We start from the raw sequence: 19586 nt of genomic DNA, 5'->3' as shown, positions 1-19586 counted from the left end.
TTTTTTTTTTTTTCCTTTTTTACTTACATTAAATACATCGGTAAATCAGCAGTTGCATTCTGTTACCACGATTGTTACGTCGGGAGAGGAAGAAAAGGGGGAAAAGGCAAATGCTTTCTTAGAAGAAAAAAAAAAAAAAAACCCCCCCCCCCAAAAAAAAAAAAAAAAAAAAAAAAAAAACTGATCAGAAGAAAAAAAAAAATGAAGAGCTGGGAAATAAAAACTAAGATCCTCAAGCCCAAGAGAGCTCAAAGGAAAGCAGAAGAGCTGGTAGGAAATAGAAGGAAGGCAGCAGATGGGCCCAGAAGCTAAGGCCAATCCTGTTCCTAAGGGGGCTGGGGAGGGGAGAAGCCTGGAGAAATGGTTTCCCAGCCCCAAGGCAATGAAACACTTCACTTCTGTTCCATGGGGAAAGATGCACAGAGGCGGGGGCGGGGGGGGGAGGAGCAAAAACTTCATTTCTAAGGAATTTAAGAGAGATATCCTAGTTCTTCCACTTGTAAGGATGCACTGGGTGCTTTGGGAGGCTGGTGGGTGCTGGGAAAGGAAGGGGAAAATGTATGTGTATTTCAGGGCCACGGGAACTAAGGCTGCCCCTGGAAAAGGAAGGGAAATGAGTCCTAAGTGGAAGAACCTAAGCTGGGTCCTTCAGAGTCTCAGCTCCAAGGATTTTTCAGCTGCTCTGGGACAGAAGGCAGTCTGCAAACACAAGGGTAGAAAGGTCCCAATCCTAGGTCACTGTGACCTTTCCTATCTTACTTCCCCCAATTTCCCCAAAACTCTGGGCTGGAACAAGAAGTTTAGAATTCTCTCTTGCCTTGATGGCTTCCCAAGACATCCTAAAATACCTGATGAGGGATATGAAGAGTAGCTGGAGATTTAGAAAGGACCAACATCCCCTGGTGATGTGAGACAGTTGTGATGGACCTTCAGTGCCAGTTGTTCCCTATCCACAGGAACAGGTGTTACGATATGAGGGGGCCACAGCAGGCCTCTGTGGTATTAGCCCCTAGTGGTACGTGGATTAAAGCACTTGCTGGGGGTGGGTATGAGGATAAGAATGGAGGGACTAAACTGAAGATACTAACAAAGGAGAAAAGATACAGGGCCTGATGGGAGGTGGAGTACAGAACAGACTGTACAGTGGGAATAAAGATCATACCTATTTACAGGGAAAGCAGAAAAGACATGGTAATGGGTGGATCTCTGAACATGAACGTCAGGAAGGACAGAAAACTCTTCCCTCTTGCTGACCGACCCCTCTTCACTCCCATACCATGGCCTAGGCTATCCTGAGACCACTCTCCAGTTGCTCAGTTAATTCCCCAGGAAAGGCAAACCTATACTCGAGAGCTAGGTTGGCAAGAATATAGGTTAAGAATCAGAGTTGGAGGAAGCTAGCAGTGGAGACTGGGCTTGAGTAGCTGCCACTGGTCCTGTTCTCTACAGCCCCTCCTAAAACCTCATATATATACTACCTTGGGTTCCATTTAATTAAAAAGGTGAGAGGGCAGGTAAATCAATCAAAACCCCCATAAAACAAGTATCCCAACTGAACTACCACCAATTAAAGTGCAAACTGCAGGGGAATATAGTGGCTGGGGCTGAGGCCATCTAAAGGCCAGAGGAAAAAAAATGTATATGTATAAATCAGAGGATGGGTATCAGAAACTGGTCCCTCCTCTAATTAGATCACAGCAGAGCCAAAGATGCAGGCAACCAGTGAAGATTCTTTGGAGGACTCTGGGGTCCAGAGTCTCCCCCATTATGGGGGAGGAGCTACCTAAGAGGCTAGGTGAGGGGGCAATTAGGCCTTGGAACAGTTCCAGAGCCACAGGTGATGCTGCATCTCCACCTCCTCCACCTCTGCCCAGTTAGCTAACAACACAACTACCCGGTACCCGAGAGCTTGCCTTCCCTTTCTCACCTCTACCTAGAAACGCCCTCCACAAGGCCAACTCATGGAGACTGCAGTGTTTTCAAATATGAGAAACTCCAACCAAAAAAAGAAAGAAAGAAAGAAAGAAAAGAAAGAAAAGAAAGAAAAGAAAGGAAAGAAAGGAAAGAAAGAGAAAGAAAGAAAGAAAGAAAGAAAGAAAGAAAGAAAGAAAGAAAGAAAGAAAGAAAGAAAAAAGGAACTGTTTCCTTACTCCCTCCTGCTCTGAGCCTTACTCTCCCCCAGGGCCCTTAATGTGACTGAACTGGAAACCTCCTTCCTCAATTCCTGGGTTCACCACCTTCTCCATCCTGGGGAGAGGAGGATAAGGGGATCAAGAACAGGGATTGACCAAAGCAGAAGGGGAAGGGGCAGGAGACAAAAAAAATTTCTGAAAAAATGAGGAGGAGGAGGAAAGATAAGTAGGTCACTGTCTTGCACCTATAATACAAAGTGAAGAAAGTTTGTTTTGGAAGGTAAGTCCTGGGGGATCTGACCCCCGAGCCCCAGAGTAGGGGTAGGAGGCCAGTGGCAACAGCTGCCTGGTGTTGGTTGCTGAAGCGTTAAAAAGTGCCATGACGGAGCTGTCAGGAGGCAGCCCTTGGGAGCCAGGGCTCAGTGTGCTGTTACCATAGGGGCTGTGTGCTGAGGGGTGGGGACGGAGGTTATTTCTTAGCTCTCGTGCTAGCTCCATACTTCTTTGCTGCTAGCCACTCCCTCAGTTGCTACAACACTGGCTCTTGTTCTGCTGGGACTGCTCATGGAGATCCACACCCCGGCTTCGGCATGCTGCACCCCCCAGATTCTGGGGTTCACTCTTTGGCAACTTCTTAGCTAGAGATAAAAAGAGAAGGGAAAAAAGTATGGTAGATTTTACTCATCCCTCCAAAGGAATATGGGTCAGGGAGAGATGGGGAAGGGGGATGTGACAGATAAAAAGAATGTTTTGAAGAGGGGAAGGTTCACTTGTAAACTACATTGAAGATAAGGGGGCTAAACCTGAAGCCAAAGGATTGAGGTCATAATGGAAAATTAAGATATTTCCATACCTAAAGTTTTCACAAGAGGAGACACTCCCCTCTGCCTTTATGACTTTGGTTAGTCTAGAGGCAAGGGGAAAAGACAGGAAGACCCCAGGCTGCTCTGACCTTACCTATTGCCAGGAAGAGATCGTTCACGTTCATAGCTGTCTTGGCTGAAGTCTCCATAAACAATAAGCTGTTGTCATCTGCATACGCCTGGGCCTCCTGCAAGGGGGTGGGTGTACCAGTACTCAGAATGTAGGGTAGGAACAAGTATTGCCTTTCTACTCCCATGTAGCACCAGAGCTAGGCAATATCCTTGGTTCCCTCCTTTTAATTGCCCCTCTGAGCCAGCTGGCCCTGGTGACAACTCCCTCAAGGATAACTCATGGTCTAGATAGCTTAATCCAACAAGCAGGTGTCAGGAATCTTATTTATGAGGGAGAAGGTAAGCTGGTTGGGGGCTTTTAGGTTGTGACACTTGAATAGTCCCTTACCTCAAATTCAACTACTCCCTCTTTCCTGTTTTCACATTGGTACTCCCATAGCTTTTACTTCCCTACCCCTCTGCTGGGGAATTTTCTTGTGTCTCCTCTGAAATCTCCTAGCTGTCATTAGGGTCACAGTGTTGTTGTATTTAACTTGGTGTGGAACTGGGGAATGAGATGATAAATGTCCTAAGATGAGGTTTTCAGAGAGGGCAGGTTTGTGAAAAAAAGGTCCCAAGCGCAGAGGGAGTGTGTTAGAGAGGGATTCGCTGGGCCATCTTACTTCATACTCCACCATGCGCTTATTGGCAAGGTCAGCTTTGTTCCCCGCCAAGGCAATAACGATGCTAGGACTGGCCTGTCGCTGTAGTTCCTTTACCCATGTCTTCGCTCGGGCGAAAGTTTCCTAGGAAAACATGAGGAAGAGAAGGGTTGACCGGAATGACTGCCAATCCAGGCCCATCATTTTCAAAACCCAGTTTCAAAACTCACCTCTCCTAGGCAGCTTTCCCTCACTGAAACCACTTGTGTCTGATAATTCATTACTTCAGTCTTACCAGCACTTGGAAGTATAATTTATATTCTTATTTTGCTATTTCAAGAACCAGTTTTCTCTTCCCCACCTAATTCCTATAAATAAAAGCAACAGAATTTTCTTAGCCCACTTACCTGATTAGTAATGTCATAAACCACAATGGCAGCTTGGGCACCTCTGTAGTACATGGGGGCCAAACTATGGTATCGTTCCTGCCCAGCTGTGTCCCAGATCTCAAACTTGACTGTTGTGTCATCTAGACAAACAGACTGGGTGAGGAAGGCAGCTATGGATGAGAGAATGGAGGGGAAGAAGATGTAAGTGGGAGGATCAACGGGAAAATCCCAGCCCCCTTCACAGTATCTCCATTCTTCGTCTAAGACCAGTCACCACCCAGGTCATTGAGCTAAGGAAAAGGTTTCACATTCCCCTCCTTATGTATAGGTCCTAGAACCAGGATTTAGACTGCCCTCGGCTAAGTCCTTCCTGCCAGAAGTATCTCTACCTAAGAGATGTGCCCTAATGGGGCGCATAAACTATGAAGGTTAGAGAGAAGAACTGACACTTATACCAGTCATCTCTCTTCTAACCAAAATAGAAGAATAAGAGATGATGATAGAAAATAGGCTTCAGGTAAAGGTCACAGCAATAATTAATTAGGAGACTTTAAAGCTTGATGGCAGATCCCACCCTTATCAGTATTATTTGGTTGTTACTTTTTTAAAATAATCATCTGTTGGTCGAAGAACACATTTCCAAGGTGACTAGTAAAAGTGGGGAAGGAGTAACATGGGAGTTCTCATAAAAGACCCTTTCCTGAACTAGGGCCCTATTTTGGGAGTAGCAGAAGGTAGAAGGTAGCAAAGATGGGAAAGGCAGATGCCTTTTATCTTTTGTATTTAGTTTTAGCCTCTCTTTTACTAGGTATGTGCATCAGAATCATCTAAGGAGCTTTCCCCATGTCTATATCTCACCAACCTCACCCCATGTCCAATACTAATCAGTAGATCTAGGATAGGTCCCAAGCATGACAGGATGAAAATGTTCCTCAGGTGATTCTGATATACATTTTTGATTATGAATCACTGCTCCAAACCAACCCTGCTCAAGATGACACTCAACTGAACTTCAAATGGATTAAGAAAAAAGTGGGCCGAAGAGAAACTGAGATTTAAAAAATCAGTGATTTTCTTGGTGGGCAATGGTCAACCTTTCTAATTTTCTTCTATGAAGAAAGGGGACAAACATATACCTACTTTTTGGCATTTTGGCAGTTTTTTTCTGTTTTCTAAAGGATTTCCATTCCAAGGAGCTAAAGAGGCCAGCTCCACGGTCAAGTCCCTAGATCTCCCTTCAAAAGCCTAACTAAACATTGACCCTCTTCTTTCCCTGAGGTACTAACCTCCAATGGTGCTCTCTTGGTACTCATGGAACTGCCCTTTGACAAAACGTAATACCAGGCTAGACTTCCCCACTGCAGATTCACCCAGCAGGACCAATTTGAACTGGCATATTTTGCTGGCCTGGGGCTGCCCATTGGGCCTGGCTGTGCTTCTGCTCGTCATGACTAGATTATCAGAATGGGAAAGGGTAGAGGGAGGGGGATGCCACAAAGCGGCAAAGGGGGGAGGGGGAAGGGGAGGGGACTTCAGGCTTCAACAGTCCTGCAAGAAAAAAAAGTGGGTAAAATTAAACACAGGGACATTGCAGCTGCAATCAATTTTAGAGAAAAGATAAATCTCTGCATTTCTTTGCTCCTATGAGGACTTAACAATTAAAATCATCCTCCATTAAAAGGTAATCCCACTGAGAGGGTCCCAGGCAGCTAACACTCAGTGCTAAGAATGGGGAACAATAAAATAAGAATTGTATCTGGGAGGGGTGCCTGGGCGGCACAGTCGTTAAGCGTCTGCCTTCGGCTCAGGGAGTGATCCCGGGGTTATGGGATCGAGCCCCATGTCAGGCTCCTCCGCTAGGAGCCTGCTTCTTCCTCTCCCACTCCCCCTGCTTGTGTTCCCTCTCTCGCTGGCTGTCTCTATCTCTGTCAAATAAATAAATAAAATCTTTAAAAAAAAAAAGAATTGTATCTGGGGGCACCTGGGTGGCTCATCTGGTTAAGCATCTGCCTTCAGCTCAGGTCATAATCCCAGAATGCCGGGATCGAGCCCTGTGGCAGGCTCCCTGCTCAGCGGGGAACCTATTTCTCTCTCAAATAAATAAATGAAATCTTTAAAAAAAAAAAAAGAATTTCATCTGAATTGGAGTTTGCACTACTACATAATCCTCAACTGCCAAGAGAGCTGAAATGGAGAGACTGAAAACTGTGTGAAATAAGTTTAATTCCCCACCAGGTCTTCAATTTTTTTTCCCCCAGATTTATTTATTTATTTGAGAGAGAAAGAATGTGAGTGGGAGAGGCAGAGGGACTCCCCACTGAGCCTGGAGCAGGACATAGGGCTCAATCCCATGACCCATGAGATCATGACCTGAGCCAAAACTAAGAGCCAGATGCTCATGCCAGGTCTTCAAAAAACAGCAAACCAATAAACTTTTGAGACTTTTTTTTTTTTTTCCCTTTTAGAGGGGAGAGGGGCAAAGGGAGAGGGAGAGAGAATCTTAAGCAGGCTCCAGGCCGGAACCTGATGGAAGGCTCCATCTTCCAACTCTGAGATAATAACCTGAGCTGAAATCAAGAGTCAGTTGCTTAACTGACTGAGCCACCCAGGCACCTCCAAACTGATCAACTTTTAGTTGGCCTGAAGAACACCCAAAGGCACCCACATGTGCCCTAGATCCCCAGTATCTTGGTATCCTTGGTATCCCCGACCCCCATCTTTTTTCTAGCTTTCAAAATGAAAGATATACTCTGGGGGTGTGGGAGGAGTCACCCCTCCCTAAGAGCAGAGGGGTAGCTTCTGGTTCCGTATCCTTCATACATAACCAGTAGTCTTCTTGACATTTCTGAAGCCCTAACCAGGGTCCCTTTGCCAGAAATCTGTCATTTCTCATTTCTGGTCAAAGATGAGTAGAAAAATAGACTATAGACAACCAACAGACCACATTCAGCATCAACTCTTTCACTTTGCTCCTGCCACCTCTCCAAGTCTGAGAATCTATCAAATCGAAGAATCGGTAGGTCTGACGTACTCTCAACTTGCAACTGTCTTCCTGGTGCCTAACTAGGTAACCCTCCACACTAAATGGACCTAACAGCTGTAGCCCTCCATATTAGAGGCAAAGAAAGAAGGTGTATTTTCTAAACACATGCAGGAGTCTCCAGAGGATGATGTAGGGGTAAGTTTTTTCTTTCTTTTAAAAAAACATTTTATTTAGAGAAAGCGTGAGTGGGGAGAGAGAACCCTTAGCAGACTGCACTGAGTGCAGAGGTGGACATGGGCCTGGATCCCAGGACCCTGAGATCATGACCTGAGCCGAAATCAAGACTCAGATGCTTAACCAACTGAGCCACCCAGGTGCCTCATAGGGGTAAATTTTCAAGCAATAAACATTTGATGAAAATAAACTGAACTACCTTCTTTACCTTTCAAGAGGCTTGTGAAGCTGGTGGTGGAGGAAGAGACAGAGAGGTTGAGGACTTTAGAGAGTCTAACCATCCAAACCTGAATATATTTCATCATTCTGACTCTGAGAGGAAAGGAACTGTGAGATTCAAAGGAGTTAGCATGATCAGAGCATGCAAAACCTCTGTCCAAAATCAAAGCATTGTTTGGATTGTACTTTGTTCAAATTAATCTTTTCTTTCTCCAAGGTTGATTCTAGTAACAATCTGCAATTCTAGTAAAGCTAGAAAAGACAGTAAAGACAGAAAAACAGAAAAATCATACAGGAGGCAGTGCAGAGGAACAAAGACTGTGAAGTCTGATAAACTGGGATTATTTTACAGTTCTGCTTACTAGCCATGAAGCTTTGGGCAAGTTACTAAATCTATTTGTGCATTTATTTCATCTGTAAAATGGGTAATAGCCTTATGAGCACTTACTTCATAAAGCTATTGTGAGAATTAAATGATAATAGAAATAATTTACATATAAGTATCTGATAAGTGCTCAATGAATATTAAGATACTAATCATTATTAATGACATCAAGAAAATTTCAGAGCCTTGCCTTCCACCTTTATAAAGTGGAAAAAATACCTACCTCATAGAGTAGCAATGAAGATTAAGGAAAAGATGTGTTTAGCATAGGGTTAAAAAGTAAGTATTGTTACTTAGTGGCCCTGATTCACAGAAAAGATCAATTTAATATATTAATGTATATCTCAATATTAATTTTAACCAATATATTCTTAAAAAGCAGGCTTGATAAGAAGTAGAGAAAAAAACAGAAAAACCAAAAGTGTAAAGAGGAAGCTAACAGGGGAATGAGAAATGAGAACTCAGAAAAGTCCCAAAGTAGACTAGATTAAGACAGAGGAATGTAAGAAATTACTCTGATTCTACTGGATATTTTATATTCCTCAGGCCGGTGAGTCCTAAGATTCCAGATATACATAGGCTATTTTGTGATGAAATTTTCAGTGATTTATGATGAAATGATAAAAAATAGAGACGATATAGCAAGTTTTTCATAAAGCTAAATTTATTCAAGAAAAAAAATTTTTTTAAAGTAGGCTCCACACTCAGCATGGAGCCCAACATGGGGCTTGAACCTACGACCCTGAGATCAACACCTGAGCTGAGATCAAGAGTTGGATGCTTAACTGACTGAGCCACCTAGGTGCCCCTAAATTTATCTAATTTAAAAGAATATTCTTTATAACAAAATTTCTAACTTCCTAATTTTTTAAGATTTTATTTACTTATTTGTCAGAGAGATACTGAGAGACAGAGAGGCAGGCAGAGGGAGAAACAGGCTCCCCACTGAGCAAGGAGCCCGATGTGGGACTCGATCCCAGGACCCTGGGATCATGATATGAGCTGAAGGCAGACCTTAACAGACTGAGCCACCCAGGCATCCCTAACTTCTTACTTTCTTAGTATTAATTTCTTCTCAAAGGTAAATACGTATATTATATGGAAAAACCTCTGAGACCTATTTTTAAAAAGTAGAGGGGCAGCTGGTTGGCTTAGCTGGTTAAGTGCCTGACTCTTGATTTCGGCTGGGTTTGTGATTTTGGTGGTGGGATCTAGCCCTCTGTTGTGCTCCCAACTCAGTGTGGAGCTTGCTTGAGATTCTCTCCCTCTCCCTCTCCAATAAATCTTAAAAAAGAAAAAAAAAGTTGTAGAACGAAACACATGCTTAGATCCAATTTCTGTAAAACAAAATTCTGCATAGAAAACAGTATGGAACATCTGTTAACAGTGGTTACCTCTGAAAAGAGTGGGATTGAGGAGGGTGGCAGATGAAGGACTCAGATTTTTTTCATTCTACACAATTTTTTTTTTTAAAGATTTTATTTATTTATTTGACAGAGAGAGACAGCCAGCGAGAGAGGGAACACAAGCAGGGGGAGTGGGAGAGGAAGAAGCAGGCTCGCAGAGGAAGAGCCTGATGTGGGGCTCGATCCCAGAACGCCGGGATCACGCCCTGAGCCGAAGGCAGATGCTTAACGACTGCGCCACCCAGGCGCCCCTACGCAATTTTTTTTTAAACAGGAAATATAAATTTTTATTCTTTTAAGAAATATATTTAAAAGCTTTCTAAATAATTTTTAATGCTTTAAAAAATAATGGTGTTGACAGGTAGTAGTAAGCTTTCTAAATACCCATATATGGGAAAGCAAAAAACCTCAAATTTAAATTAGCTGGTCGAGGGGCACCTGGGTAGCTCAGCTGGTTAAGTGTTTGTCTTCGGCTCAGGTTGTGGTCCCAGGGTCCTGAGATTGAGCCCTACATGGGGCTCCCTGCTCTGCAAGGGAGTCTGCTTCTCCCTCTGCCTCTGCCCCTCCCCCTGCTCATGTTCTCTCTCTCTCAAATAAATAAATAAATAATCTTTTGTTTTTTTAAGATTTTATTTATTTGAGAGAGCGAGTGAGAGCAAGCACAAGCAGGGTGAAGCTCACAGGGAGTAGCAGACTCCCTGCTGAGCGGGGAGCCCGATGTAGGGCTCGATCCCCAGACTCCGGGATCATGACCTGAGTGGAAGGCAGATGCTTAACCAACTGAGCCACCCAGGCACCCAAAATAAATGAAAAATCTTAATAAAAAAAAAAAATTAGGGGCGGTTGGGTGGCCCAGTTGGTTAAATGTTTGCCTTCCGGAGTCCAGGGATAGAGTCCCACATCCAACTCCCTGCTCAGCGGGGAGTCTGCTCTTCCTCTCCCTTCCTCTCTCTCAAATAAATGAACAGAATCTTTATTTATTTTTATTTTTTTAAAGATTTATTTTTGCAAGAGGGAGAGAGTACGTGAGCATGAGTGAGGAGGGACAGAGGAAGAAGCAGACTCCCCACCCAGTGGGGATCAAGAGTCAGAGGCTTAACCAACTGAGCCACCCAGGCACCTCTTAATTAGGTTCTTAACCACTAGTCACAGTTCTTTAGCTCTTTTCATTTTTTTTTTTAAAGATTTTTATTTATTTATTTGACAGAGATAGAGACAGCCAGCGAGAGAGGGAACACAAGCAGGGGGAGCGGGAGAGGAAGAAGCAGGCTCACAGTGGAGGAGCCTGATGTGGGGCTCGATCCCATAACGCCGGGATCACGCCCTGAGCCGAAGGCAGACGTTTTAACCGCTGTGCCACCCAGGCGCCCCTTAGCTCTTTTCATTCTTAAACTGTGGGACCAGATCCCAGGACCCTGAGATCATGACGTGAACCGAAGGCAGACACTCAACGGACTGAAACCCAACCACCCTAAATAAAATCTTTAAAAAATAAATAAGTTGGTCCACAAAATCCTAAATTCTGGTAACCAGTACTGCAAGAATCAGTTAATTAGGTTTTTTTTTTTTTAACATTTATTTATTTGAGAATGCACACCTGTGCAAGCAGGGGGAGGGGAGACTCTCAAGCAGACTCCCCACTGAGCATGGAGCCCAACACAAGCCAGATCCCACGACCCCGAGATCATGACCTGAGCTGAAATCAACAGTCAGAGGCTTAACCAACTGAGCCACCCAGGCACCCGTTAATTAGGTTCTTAACTACTAGTCACAGTTCTTTAGTTCTTTTCATTCTCAAACTGTGAGTTGTAAACCAACAGTGACCTCATTGAAATCACTTGGTAGATCACGATCAGCACATTTGGGAAAAAAGAAATAGAATAAAAAAATAACAAATGTATTACAAATAATAATCATTTTGTGAAAATGTTTCACTTTATGTACACACACTGAATTATGATATGAAATGTTATTTATTATGCGTCATGATTTAAAAAAAANAGTCATGATTTAAAAAAAAGGTTAAAAAACATTGCTTTGGAGAGGCCTGACAATGAAACATGCGTTAATAAGGATGGGAGAAAGTCTAGTTTCTCGGCAGCCTATAGGCTATGGTTACTATTATAGCACTTCTAGATGAAATTAAGCTGCGGGCTGAATGTAGCTCTTCAGGTTAGAGGATTCTCCAACCCTGCTACTAAAGTTATGATGCAATTATGAAAATGGAAGCCAAACTAGACAGGGGCAGTCCCATGTGGCGTTGGTAAGGGCTTTGGAATCAAGCAAGGTTGAGTTTTATTCTCTGCTTTGCCAGTTGTAACCCACTGTGATCTTAGGCTACTTACTCCCTTTGCCTTTCTAAGCCCTAGCTTCCTTATCTATAAGGATCTTTGGGGAGGGAGGGGATTAGGAAAAGGTAGTAAAGAACAGAATTTGAATTCAATTCCAAAGTTCTGGGTACATTTAAGAAATTTCTTTCTCTTAGAGTTTCTCAGAATCTGTGAGGAATTACTGTTTAAAACATATTTCTGTGGCACTTCATATACATTGTTTCATAACAAAAGATAGGTCATCATAACACTACACTTTAGAAAACAGATGACGCCATAGGAAAAAAAAACTACTGGGGCGCCTGGGTGGCACAGTGGTTAAGCTTCTGCCTTCGGCTCAGGGCGTGATCCCAGTGTTGTGGGATCGAGCCCCACATCAGGCTCCTCTGCTATGAGCCTGCTTCTTCCTCTCCCACTCCCCCTGCTTGTGTTCCCTCTCTCGCTGGCTGTCTCTATCTCTGTCAAATAAATAAATAAAATCAAAAAAAAAAAAAACAAAAACAAAACTACAGATGATAAGCTGATCAAGTTTCCTTTAGGTGACATATACATGCTATACTGTTAAGACACAGCAGGAAAAGTTACCAGATTCTTTGACTTATTTGCCCACATTTTCTTTTTTCTCTTTTTTTAAAGTAAGCTCCATATCCAAGGTGGGGCTTGAGCTCACAACCCCGAGATCAGGACTCACATGCTCTACCCACTGAACCAGCCAGGCACCCCAATTATTTGCTCATATTTTCATCTGTTTCAAAGCATGTGATCCAAGGGGCAGAACACTAAGCCTCAATGTTACTACTTGACAATAAGAAAACATGGGAGTTAGAATAGACTGAATTCTCATAGGCAGACGTATGACTCTAGGCCTGGGAAAACAGTAGGGAGTAGGGGAAAGGTGGAGATAGGAAAAAGTCATAGACACATTCATGTTGCAAAACCCTTGTCACCCCCCACCCCCAGACAGTAAATTAAGCCAGAGCCCTAGACACACACCATCAGCAAACTTTCTTGCTACTAAGCAGCCTTGGATTGTCACAGATTGGGAACTACTGGATTAGAAAAAACTACCTCTTACTTCAATGTGTCACCTCAATAATAAGTCTTACCTTCCCTGTTCACAGTAATTGATGGGCTGCCCATAGCTGTGCCTCGATCTTTAATCCCAACATGTATATAAGGGTATCATGTTAGCTAGTGCTAGGCTCTCAAAAGATCAGGAGTACAAGTGAAAGATACAGAAGATTCAAATGATTTGGGGCACCTGGGTGGCTCAGTCATTAAGCATCTGCCTTCAGCTTAGGTCATGATCCCAGGGTCCTGGGATTGAGCCCCACATTGGGCTCCCCCCGCCCCGCCTGCTGCTCCCCCCACTTGTGCTCGCTCTCTGTCAAATAAATAAGTAAAATCTTAAAAAAAAAAAAAAAGATTCAAATAATTTCTAGTGGTGATTTTTTTTTGCTAAGAGTTGACAATAGGCAAACGATCCATTCAAAGGCAAAAAATAAACCACAGCCTCCCAGCCAAGTGGTGTGATGATTACCTTCAAACCTGAGGCAAAAAAAAAAAAAAAAAAAAGACAAGGAATTTATTCTTCCTTTCAACCCTTTCAGTCTGGAAGAGAAAAAAAATCAGATTTGACTTCCTTTAGAAGTGCAGCTCCACAAAATGGTTAACAAATACCATTAACTAGGGAGGACTGAGGGTTTTACCACAGCATCAGCCCACTGGGGAGGGGCAAAGTGGAGGATGAAAGGGCAAGTTCTTTAGTGTGGGCAGCACCCCAGCAGCTCAGGAAAGTATGAATAGGAAAGGTTTCTTAGCTTGTTGGTCCCAGCTAGAGCAAGACTATTCTGCAGGCCCCTTTCCACTTGGTTATCTTTGAGTCTCTATGCCAACCACATTATGAAGCCTTTAGAAGCCTATTACCTATTAACACAGACTAACTTCCAGATATATAGCCACTGGAGTCTAGCCCACACCCAAATGTCGGCCTTATAAGGTCAGTTTCCAAGATAAGAGGTGGTCTACAGGTCAGTCCAGTCTCGGTATTTTACAGTTAAGTAAACTGAGGCAAATATTAATCAACTTGCCATGTATTACCATATAGACAGCTATTACAAATAATATTAATCAACTTGCCAGGTGTTATCATACAGACAGCTAAATCTCCTTTTAGCAAGTACTCCTAGTCATGTACTCCTGCAAATAATACACCATTATACCTCTTAAGGAAGCAGGAGATGCTAACTCTGAATTGAACTCTGGAGAGGACACCAGGACAGGAACAAGAGTTTGGATTGGTTAGTTTCTGCCTCTATTGAGCTTAGATAAGTAGTTCCTTTGGGACTAAAAACAAGGTAGCTAGACCCAGGCCTTCCCTGAGAACTGGAATCTAGTTCCATATTCTTCTAATGGAAGAACTCACTCGTTACTATGCCTCTCTAGGAGGTCTTGACCAACCCTGCCTGGCAGGATGGTTGAAATGGAAATAACTTAAAGGAAGATGATAGGGAAAGAGCGGTAACTTTTACAGGGGTTGTGGACCTTGGGACTAATCTAAGAGATTTACTGATTAAGGAAGATAGGGCAAAAGCCAGTAAATACCTTCAACTCTCAATTTTGTTAAGACCCAAAATTACTAAAATCTTAAACTGAGAGTTCTACTACTTGGCTCAGCTCTTTCTTTGTGTTGATCCAAGATTAACTAATGAGTCACGGTCTTAACTTAGAGAGTCCTTCCACTTCTCCACTCTCTCCCTTATATTTCCCCAAGAGGTAAAAAGCATGCTTATCTCTTATCAGCATGGTAGCACAAGCTCTTTATTATTGACCTAGAAAAGATAGGAATGCCCATCCTCACTTTGTCTGCCTAGTGAACTCCTAATTTATCTTTTAAGGCCAAGCTCAAATGTCACCTTTGTAAAACTGCATAATTACCCTCTCACCCCAGCAGAATTCATCACTGCTTCCTCTGGGGTCCTACAGTATTAAGATATTTCTATCACAGCACTTATTACATTATATGAGTTAACTGTGTCTGTTCTGCTGAACTATGAACTTCTCAAGAAGTGTGACTATTTTTTTTTTTTTAATGTCATTTTGACTCTCCAGAGCACAGCATAATGCCTGGTCCCTAGGAGGTGTTCATTAAATGCTCCCTCAATTAATTAATGCTAAAGCAGTCCTGCTTCTCTCCTTCATCTATTCCTCTCCTTCTGTGTCATCTGGATAGCTTCTTACTCAGTTCCATTTGGGAATGTTTTTAATAGCCCTCAGAAAACCAATTCTCTCCCTGGCCTCTTTGTGATCTCCCTTGGATGGAGGGCCCCCTCGGGACCCAGCCCACAAAGTACTGTTGCAACTCACATGGGCTAACTGCTTTTCCTGTCATCCGTTACTATGCTCAGATGGCCTAATCATACCCAGTATGTGGCCCTCCCACCCTAAGACTGAAGCAACTGTGGCTTAAAACAAAGTTCTCTGAGTTTTCATTAATTTTAATTGTTCAAAAACTTTGGGTCATTATCTCTATTAATTCCTGAACTTGAGAAGCACAAGTTAAAAAAGCCCAAACCATCAGAGCTAGAGGACATTCTGAATAGGTACCCACTGCCCCTAAACCATAGCCACAATCTGGCCTAGAAATCTGCATACACTTTGCTCACCTGGTTGTCTCCTTACTCAGCTCAGTTACTGTTCAATGACTAAATCTTTCCTACAACACTCTTGGGAAGTGGGAGCGTACTGTGTGGGGTTTGAAGGTATCCTTCCTCCTAGAGGGCTGTTGCATTTCCTTATTTTAAGTTCATTGTCTAACACTTTGGTTACTTTCCAATCTGAAATGCTTTAGGATCAGGGAGCAGCCTATACACTTGCTTCTCCTACTCTATGCCTCCTCAGAAGTCAAATTTGTACCAATGCATACAAACAAGCAAACTATAGAAAAGCGATCCTTGCTCCTGGGCAAACTAAGAGTTACAAGGTATGACTTGTAGAATAACGGGAAAGCCCTCTTCTCCAAATACAGCTTTTAACTCTAGATCTGTGTTAGATTGTTTCTGGAAGGTAGACTTTGATTGAGAGGAAGGTTGAGGGGCACCTGGGTGGCTCAGTGGGTTAAGTGTCTGACTTGACCTCAGCTCAGGTCTTGATCTCAGGGTCGTGAGTTTCAACCCTGCTGGGTGTGGAGCCTACTTTAAAAAGCAAAAAAAAAAAAAAAAAAAAAAAAAAGTATAGAAGACAGGGACAGGTATACCAGCAGGATGTAGAAAATGGCAAAGCCTATAGAGACAATTAACACACACACTCAAAATTTTCTCTAGGACTGCCTTTGCAGAAGGAAAATAAAAACTCCTTGGGGTACATAATCAAAGTTTCTGCAGGCACTGTACAAAGGCTGGGCACACTAGAGTATCCAGTAACGACAAATTCAATTAATAAGGTTGTAGAATGAAATATCCCAACTGTACTGAGGTTTAGAGGAAAACCATTTCAAATCCAGGGAAACTACAGGGTTTTCTCACATCACTACAGAAAGACAGATACAGAGGCCCTTTAGGAGAACCATCATCATCTTTTAGATTAATGAAAGGACAGTCATATAATCTGAACATGAACCAGAAGACAGAACCATGAACCAGAAGACAGAGGTCTCAAATTCCTAATTTTAGCAGAGATCCAGTAATTCTCCCAAACAAATGATTCACCTAATGTTCCTTTCCTGCCCATTAAAGAGAAAAAAGTATTGGCCATCTATTTGGGCATTTCTTAGGATGCCCAGTGCACAACTGGAGGCGGGGGGCACTCTGTGTGTGTTTTAAGGTGAGGGATAATTTAGAGTATACCCCTCTGCTTGTCTGATTTTGATAGAAGACAAAATGAGCTGTGAAAGGAGCACAATAAATAACAGAGTATCATTCCAGAAGAGAAAACTGGAAAGCATGAGAGACCAGAGTTTGGTGAGAACATGAAAACAGAATTGCCTTTGGTGGCACATCCCCCAAAGCAAAGTGAGATTAGTCTGGTCTGCTCTCTCTAGTCTCTGACCGTTCTGGATGAAATGAGAGAGGAATATGTGGGAAAGTTTACACTTTTTACACTTCTGTACAGCCTGAATATTTAAAAATATGTACATGTTACTTTTGTAATTAAGAAGAAATGTAGTTATAAAACATGTTTGTATAAAAAGAGGAAGTATAATAAGGGAAAATCCAATAAGCTTCAATCTATGGGGGACTAAAGAGGTCCGCAGACCATTAAAAATATATGGGGGAGAGGGAACTCCTATGCTTGAGTAATCCACCTTTTTCTCTACTCACCCCCTTCCTCAAATGCCTCCCTGTTGAGGCATTTGACCCAACTTTCTAATAGCATAGAAACCTGGGCTCCTGAAGAAGTAGACAAAGAACAGGGGTGATGCCAACCTTCTGGAATGGAATTTCTCACTCTTCCTCAAATCCCTTCCTCAGTGATATCACCTCATTTCCAGGCTTGGTTCCACCTAACCATTACCTGCCTGGGAAATACCCAAGTCTAAGTCCCACGAAAGTTTCACCAACTATGGTCAGAAGATCTCATGGTGCCTGGGGATCTCTAAGACCCTTTCAAGTGTGGATAATAAAATTACTGGTCCCCTGCTTCTAGGTTAGAGTACAGTATCCACCACAGACCAGATTATTAAGTGAGAAAGAAACAAACATCAAATCCAACTTCTTAGCTCTTTCACAGGACTGCACCCTAACCCAGCTGAGGCTGGTAACAAGAAACAGAGACTGCACCCTAAACCAGTTAAGGCCAAGGGAGAGTATAGGGGCTGAGTTTGGAACAGCCACAGAAAAAAATTTTTTTAAACTTATGTCTTCATTAGTTACCCCGGGAGTACCCAAAAACTTCAGGTTATCGCATCTCAGTACTAAGAGGAACAAAAGAGTGATGATCCCCCGGCCCACCCTTGAGCATTCCCAGAAGCTCCCGTGACTGATGCCAGGCCCTGCTGCCACTTCTCCAACTAACTAGTCTTCTATGTTAGTAAAGCTTTCCTCTTTTGCCTCCGTTCTCACTCAATGAACCCAAATCCCTCTCGGCTCAACTCAGGAGCACCGTAGTTATTTTTATAATAGTCACTTACCCTGAAGAGAATGCCCCTTACCCAGCTAGGAAGCCGCCTCAGGCCCTTCCAATTAGACATTTCGAGAGCCCCAGCCCCGGTTACCCTCGCAGCGCGGGCGTCAGGTTCGACCCCTCCTCACCTCCCGGCAAATGGGCTTACCTCACCCGTGGCCCCGTCCCTTTCCCCCAGCTCCTCCCTCTTCAGCGCTGCTCAACGAGGCCTGCCCCTGCCCTCACACAGCCCTGGGCCTCCCGCGCCGGCTCCTGGCCCGCCAACACAACCCTGCCGCCTCCCGACCTCAGGAACTCCGGGCTCCCAGCCCGCTCGACCCCCTCCTCAGCGCCCCCATTAGGCCTGCCGGGGCCCGGCCCCCTGCTCCCCTCTCCAGTGGGCCACTCTGACCCCTCACTGAGGCCCAGACCCGCCTCTGCTCTCAGGCCGGGCTGCTCTCCTCTCCCGGGCGCCTCCGCCCCTGCCCTTGTGGGTTCCATCAGCCCGGTACCTGGGGCTCCGTCTCCCCCGTCGGGCCCAAGCCTGTGTCGAACAGACAAACAGCTGCGGCTCAACCAAACCCTCCTGCCCCTCCTCCTCCTCCTCGGCCTGGGGCGAGGGCCCCAGCCAATAGCACGATTACCCGCCTACCATCAAGGGTGGGCGAAGTGTGCACTAATCCGCCAATCCTCTGGAGAAAGGCGGGCCTCTTCCGGCGCTGTCACCAACGAGTACGAGCGAGGTACTGGACAGGCGGGGCCCCAGACCAATGTCGAGAGGGAAACTCTGAAGATGGACGCGGTGAGGAGCCATTAAAGAGAGAGCTTTCTGAGACAGGGGGCGGTGCACTACTGACAGGCGTACATGTCAACCAATAATAGCGCGACACCCTCATGACCCCGCCTTTTGACTCATAAACATCTAATCAGGTGAGTGATGGAGGCGGGTCAAAGTGAAGCTTTAACCAGTACTGGGAAGATTCGGAACTTGAATGGCAGGCAAGGCGGGGTTGAAAGAAGCCTTAGGAAGGCCGCTGCTGACCTTCGCCCCTCCCCCCGGATTTGGCGGGGGCCGACCCTGGAGCCCCGCCCTCTATGACAAATTGGCGGTGTAAAGAGAAACGTCTCGCCTAAGGACCCGGAGCCTGGGAATTTAAGTGACACTCAGGTCGATGCGGCCTCCTTTTCGTGGAGCCCCAGAAGACAGGAATTTTTGGGGTGGCCGGCGGTCTGAGATGTATTTTTGGCGGGGTTGAGACGGAGGCAACTCCAAGAAGTGGTAGCTTGGGGAGACTTTAGCCCCCTCCATAATAACTTTTCATACAGACAACTGATACATTCTGAGTTGTATGTAAATGTGATTAAAGTATCTTTAGAAAACTGTGATGTGCAACAAAAAAGAAAAACGACGAGCGTACTGGGAAATTCAGTGTCAAGGCGAATTTCCACGGAGCCCACTTCCGTCCACATTGCGGCTCCTAAGTCCCTCCTAAGCCTCTGAAATTCTGGAACTGCCACCTTGTATGTATATGTATGTGGTATGCGTGTGTATGTGTGTGTGCAGGGGATGATTCAAGTTTGTGGGGAAAGGGAAGTAGGTTTCCGTTTCCCCAACAGTAAAATGGGGGCAACAATTCCCATTTTGCCCACTTTCGGCACTGTCCCAATTACATAAAAGAGTCCGAACTGGGGTGAAGTGGGTAGCCCTGCACAGAGAGATTAGGAAAAGGGGAGCTCTGAAACCCACTATCACATATATACATTCATATTCTCTCTCTTACATCATTCTTTCAATTAATAAATATGTAAGTAAAGGAGGAAAGAGATGAACTA

General features: G+C 44.2%; 1 protein-coding gene across 1 annotated transcript; it reads right to left on the bottom strand.

The window, feature by feature from the left end:
* Nucleotide 1: 1 nt before the first annotated feature.
* Nucleotides 2-18399, bottom strand: RAB5B (RAB5B, member RAS oncogene family). Its single transcript, XM_019796144.2, has 6 exons — nucleotides 18266-18399; nucleotides 5384-5645; nucleotides 4116-4267; nucleotides 3730-3852; nucleotides 3090-3183; nucleotides 2-2770 (listed from the first exon to the last, which is right to left on the bottom strand). The coding sequence occupies exons 2-6, from the start codon at nucleotides 5544-5546 to the stop codon at nucleotides 2655-2657; spliced, it is 648 nt and encodes a 215-aa protein (XP_019651703.1). The 5' UTR covers nucleotides 5547-5645; nucleotides 18266-18399; the 3' UTR covers nucleotides 2-2654.
* Between the last annotated feature and the right edge of the window lie 1187 nt (nucleotides 18400-19586).

Source organism: Ailuropoda melanoleuca, chromosome 15 (assembly GCF_002007445.2).
Source record: "Ailuropoda melanoleuca isolate Jingjing chromosome 15, ASM200744v2, whole genome shotgun sequence".
Taxonomy (NCBI): Eukaryota; Metazoa; Chordata; class Mammalia; order Carnivora; family Ursidae; genus Ailuropoda; species Ailuropoda melanoleuca.
Note: the sequence above shows the minus strand (reverse complement) of the source record. Positions and strands in the feature narration are given on the sequence as shown.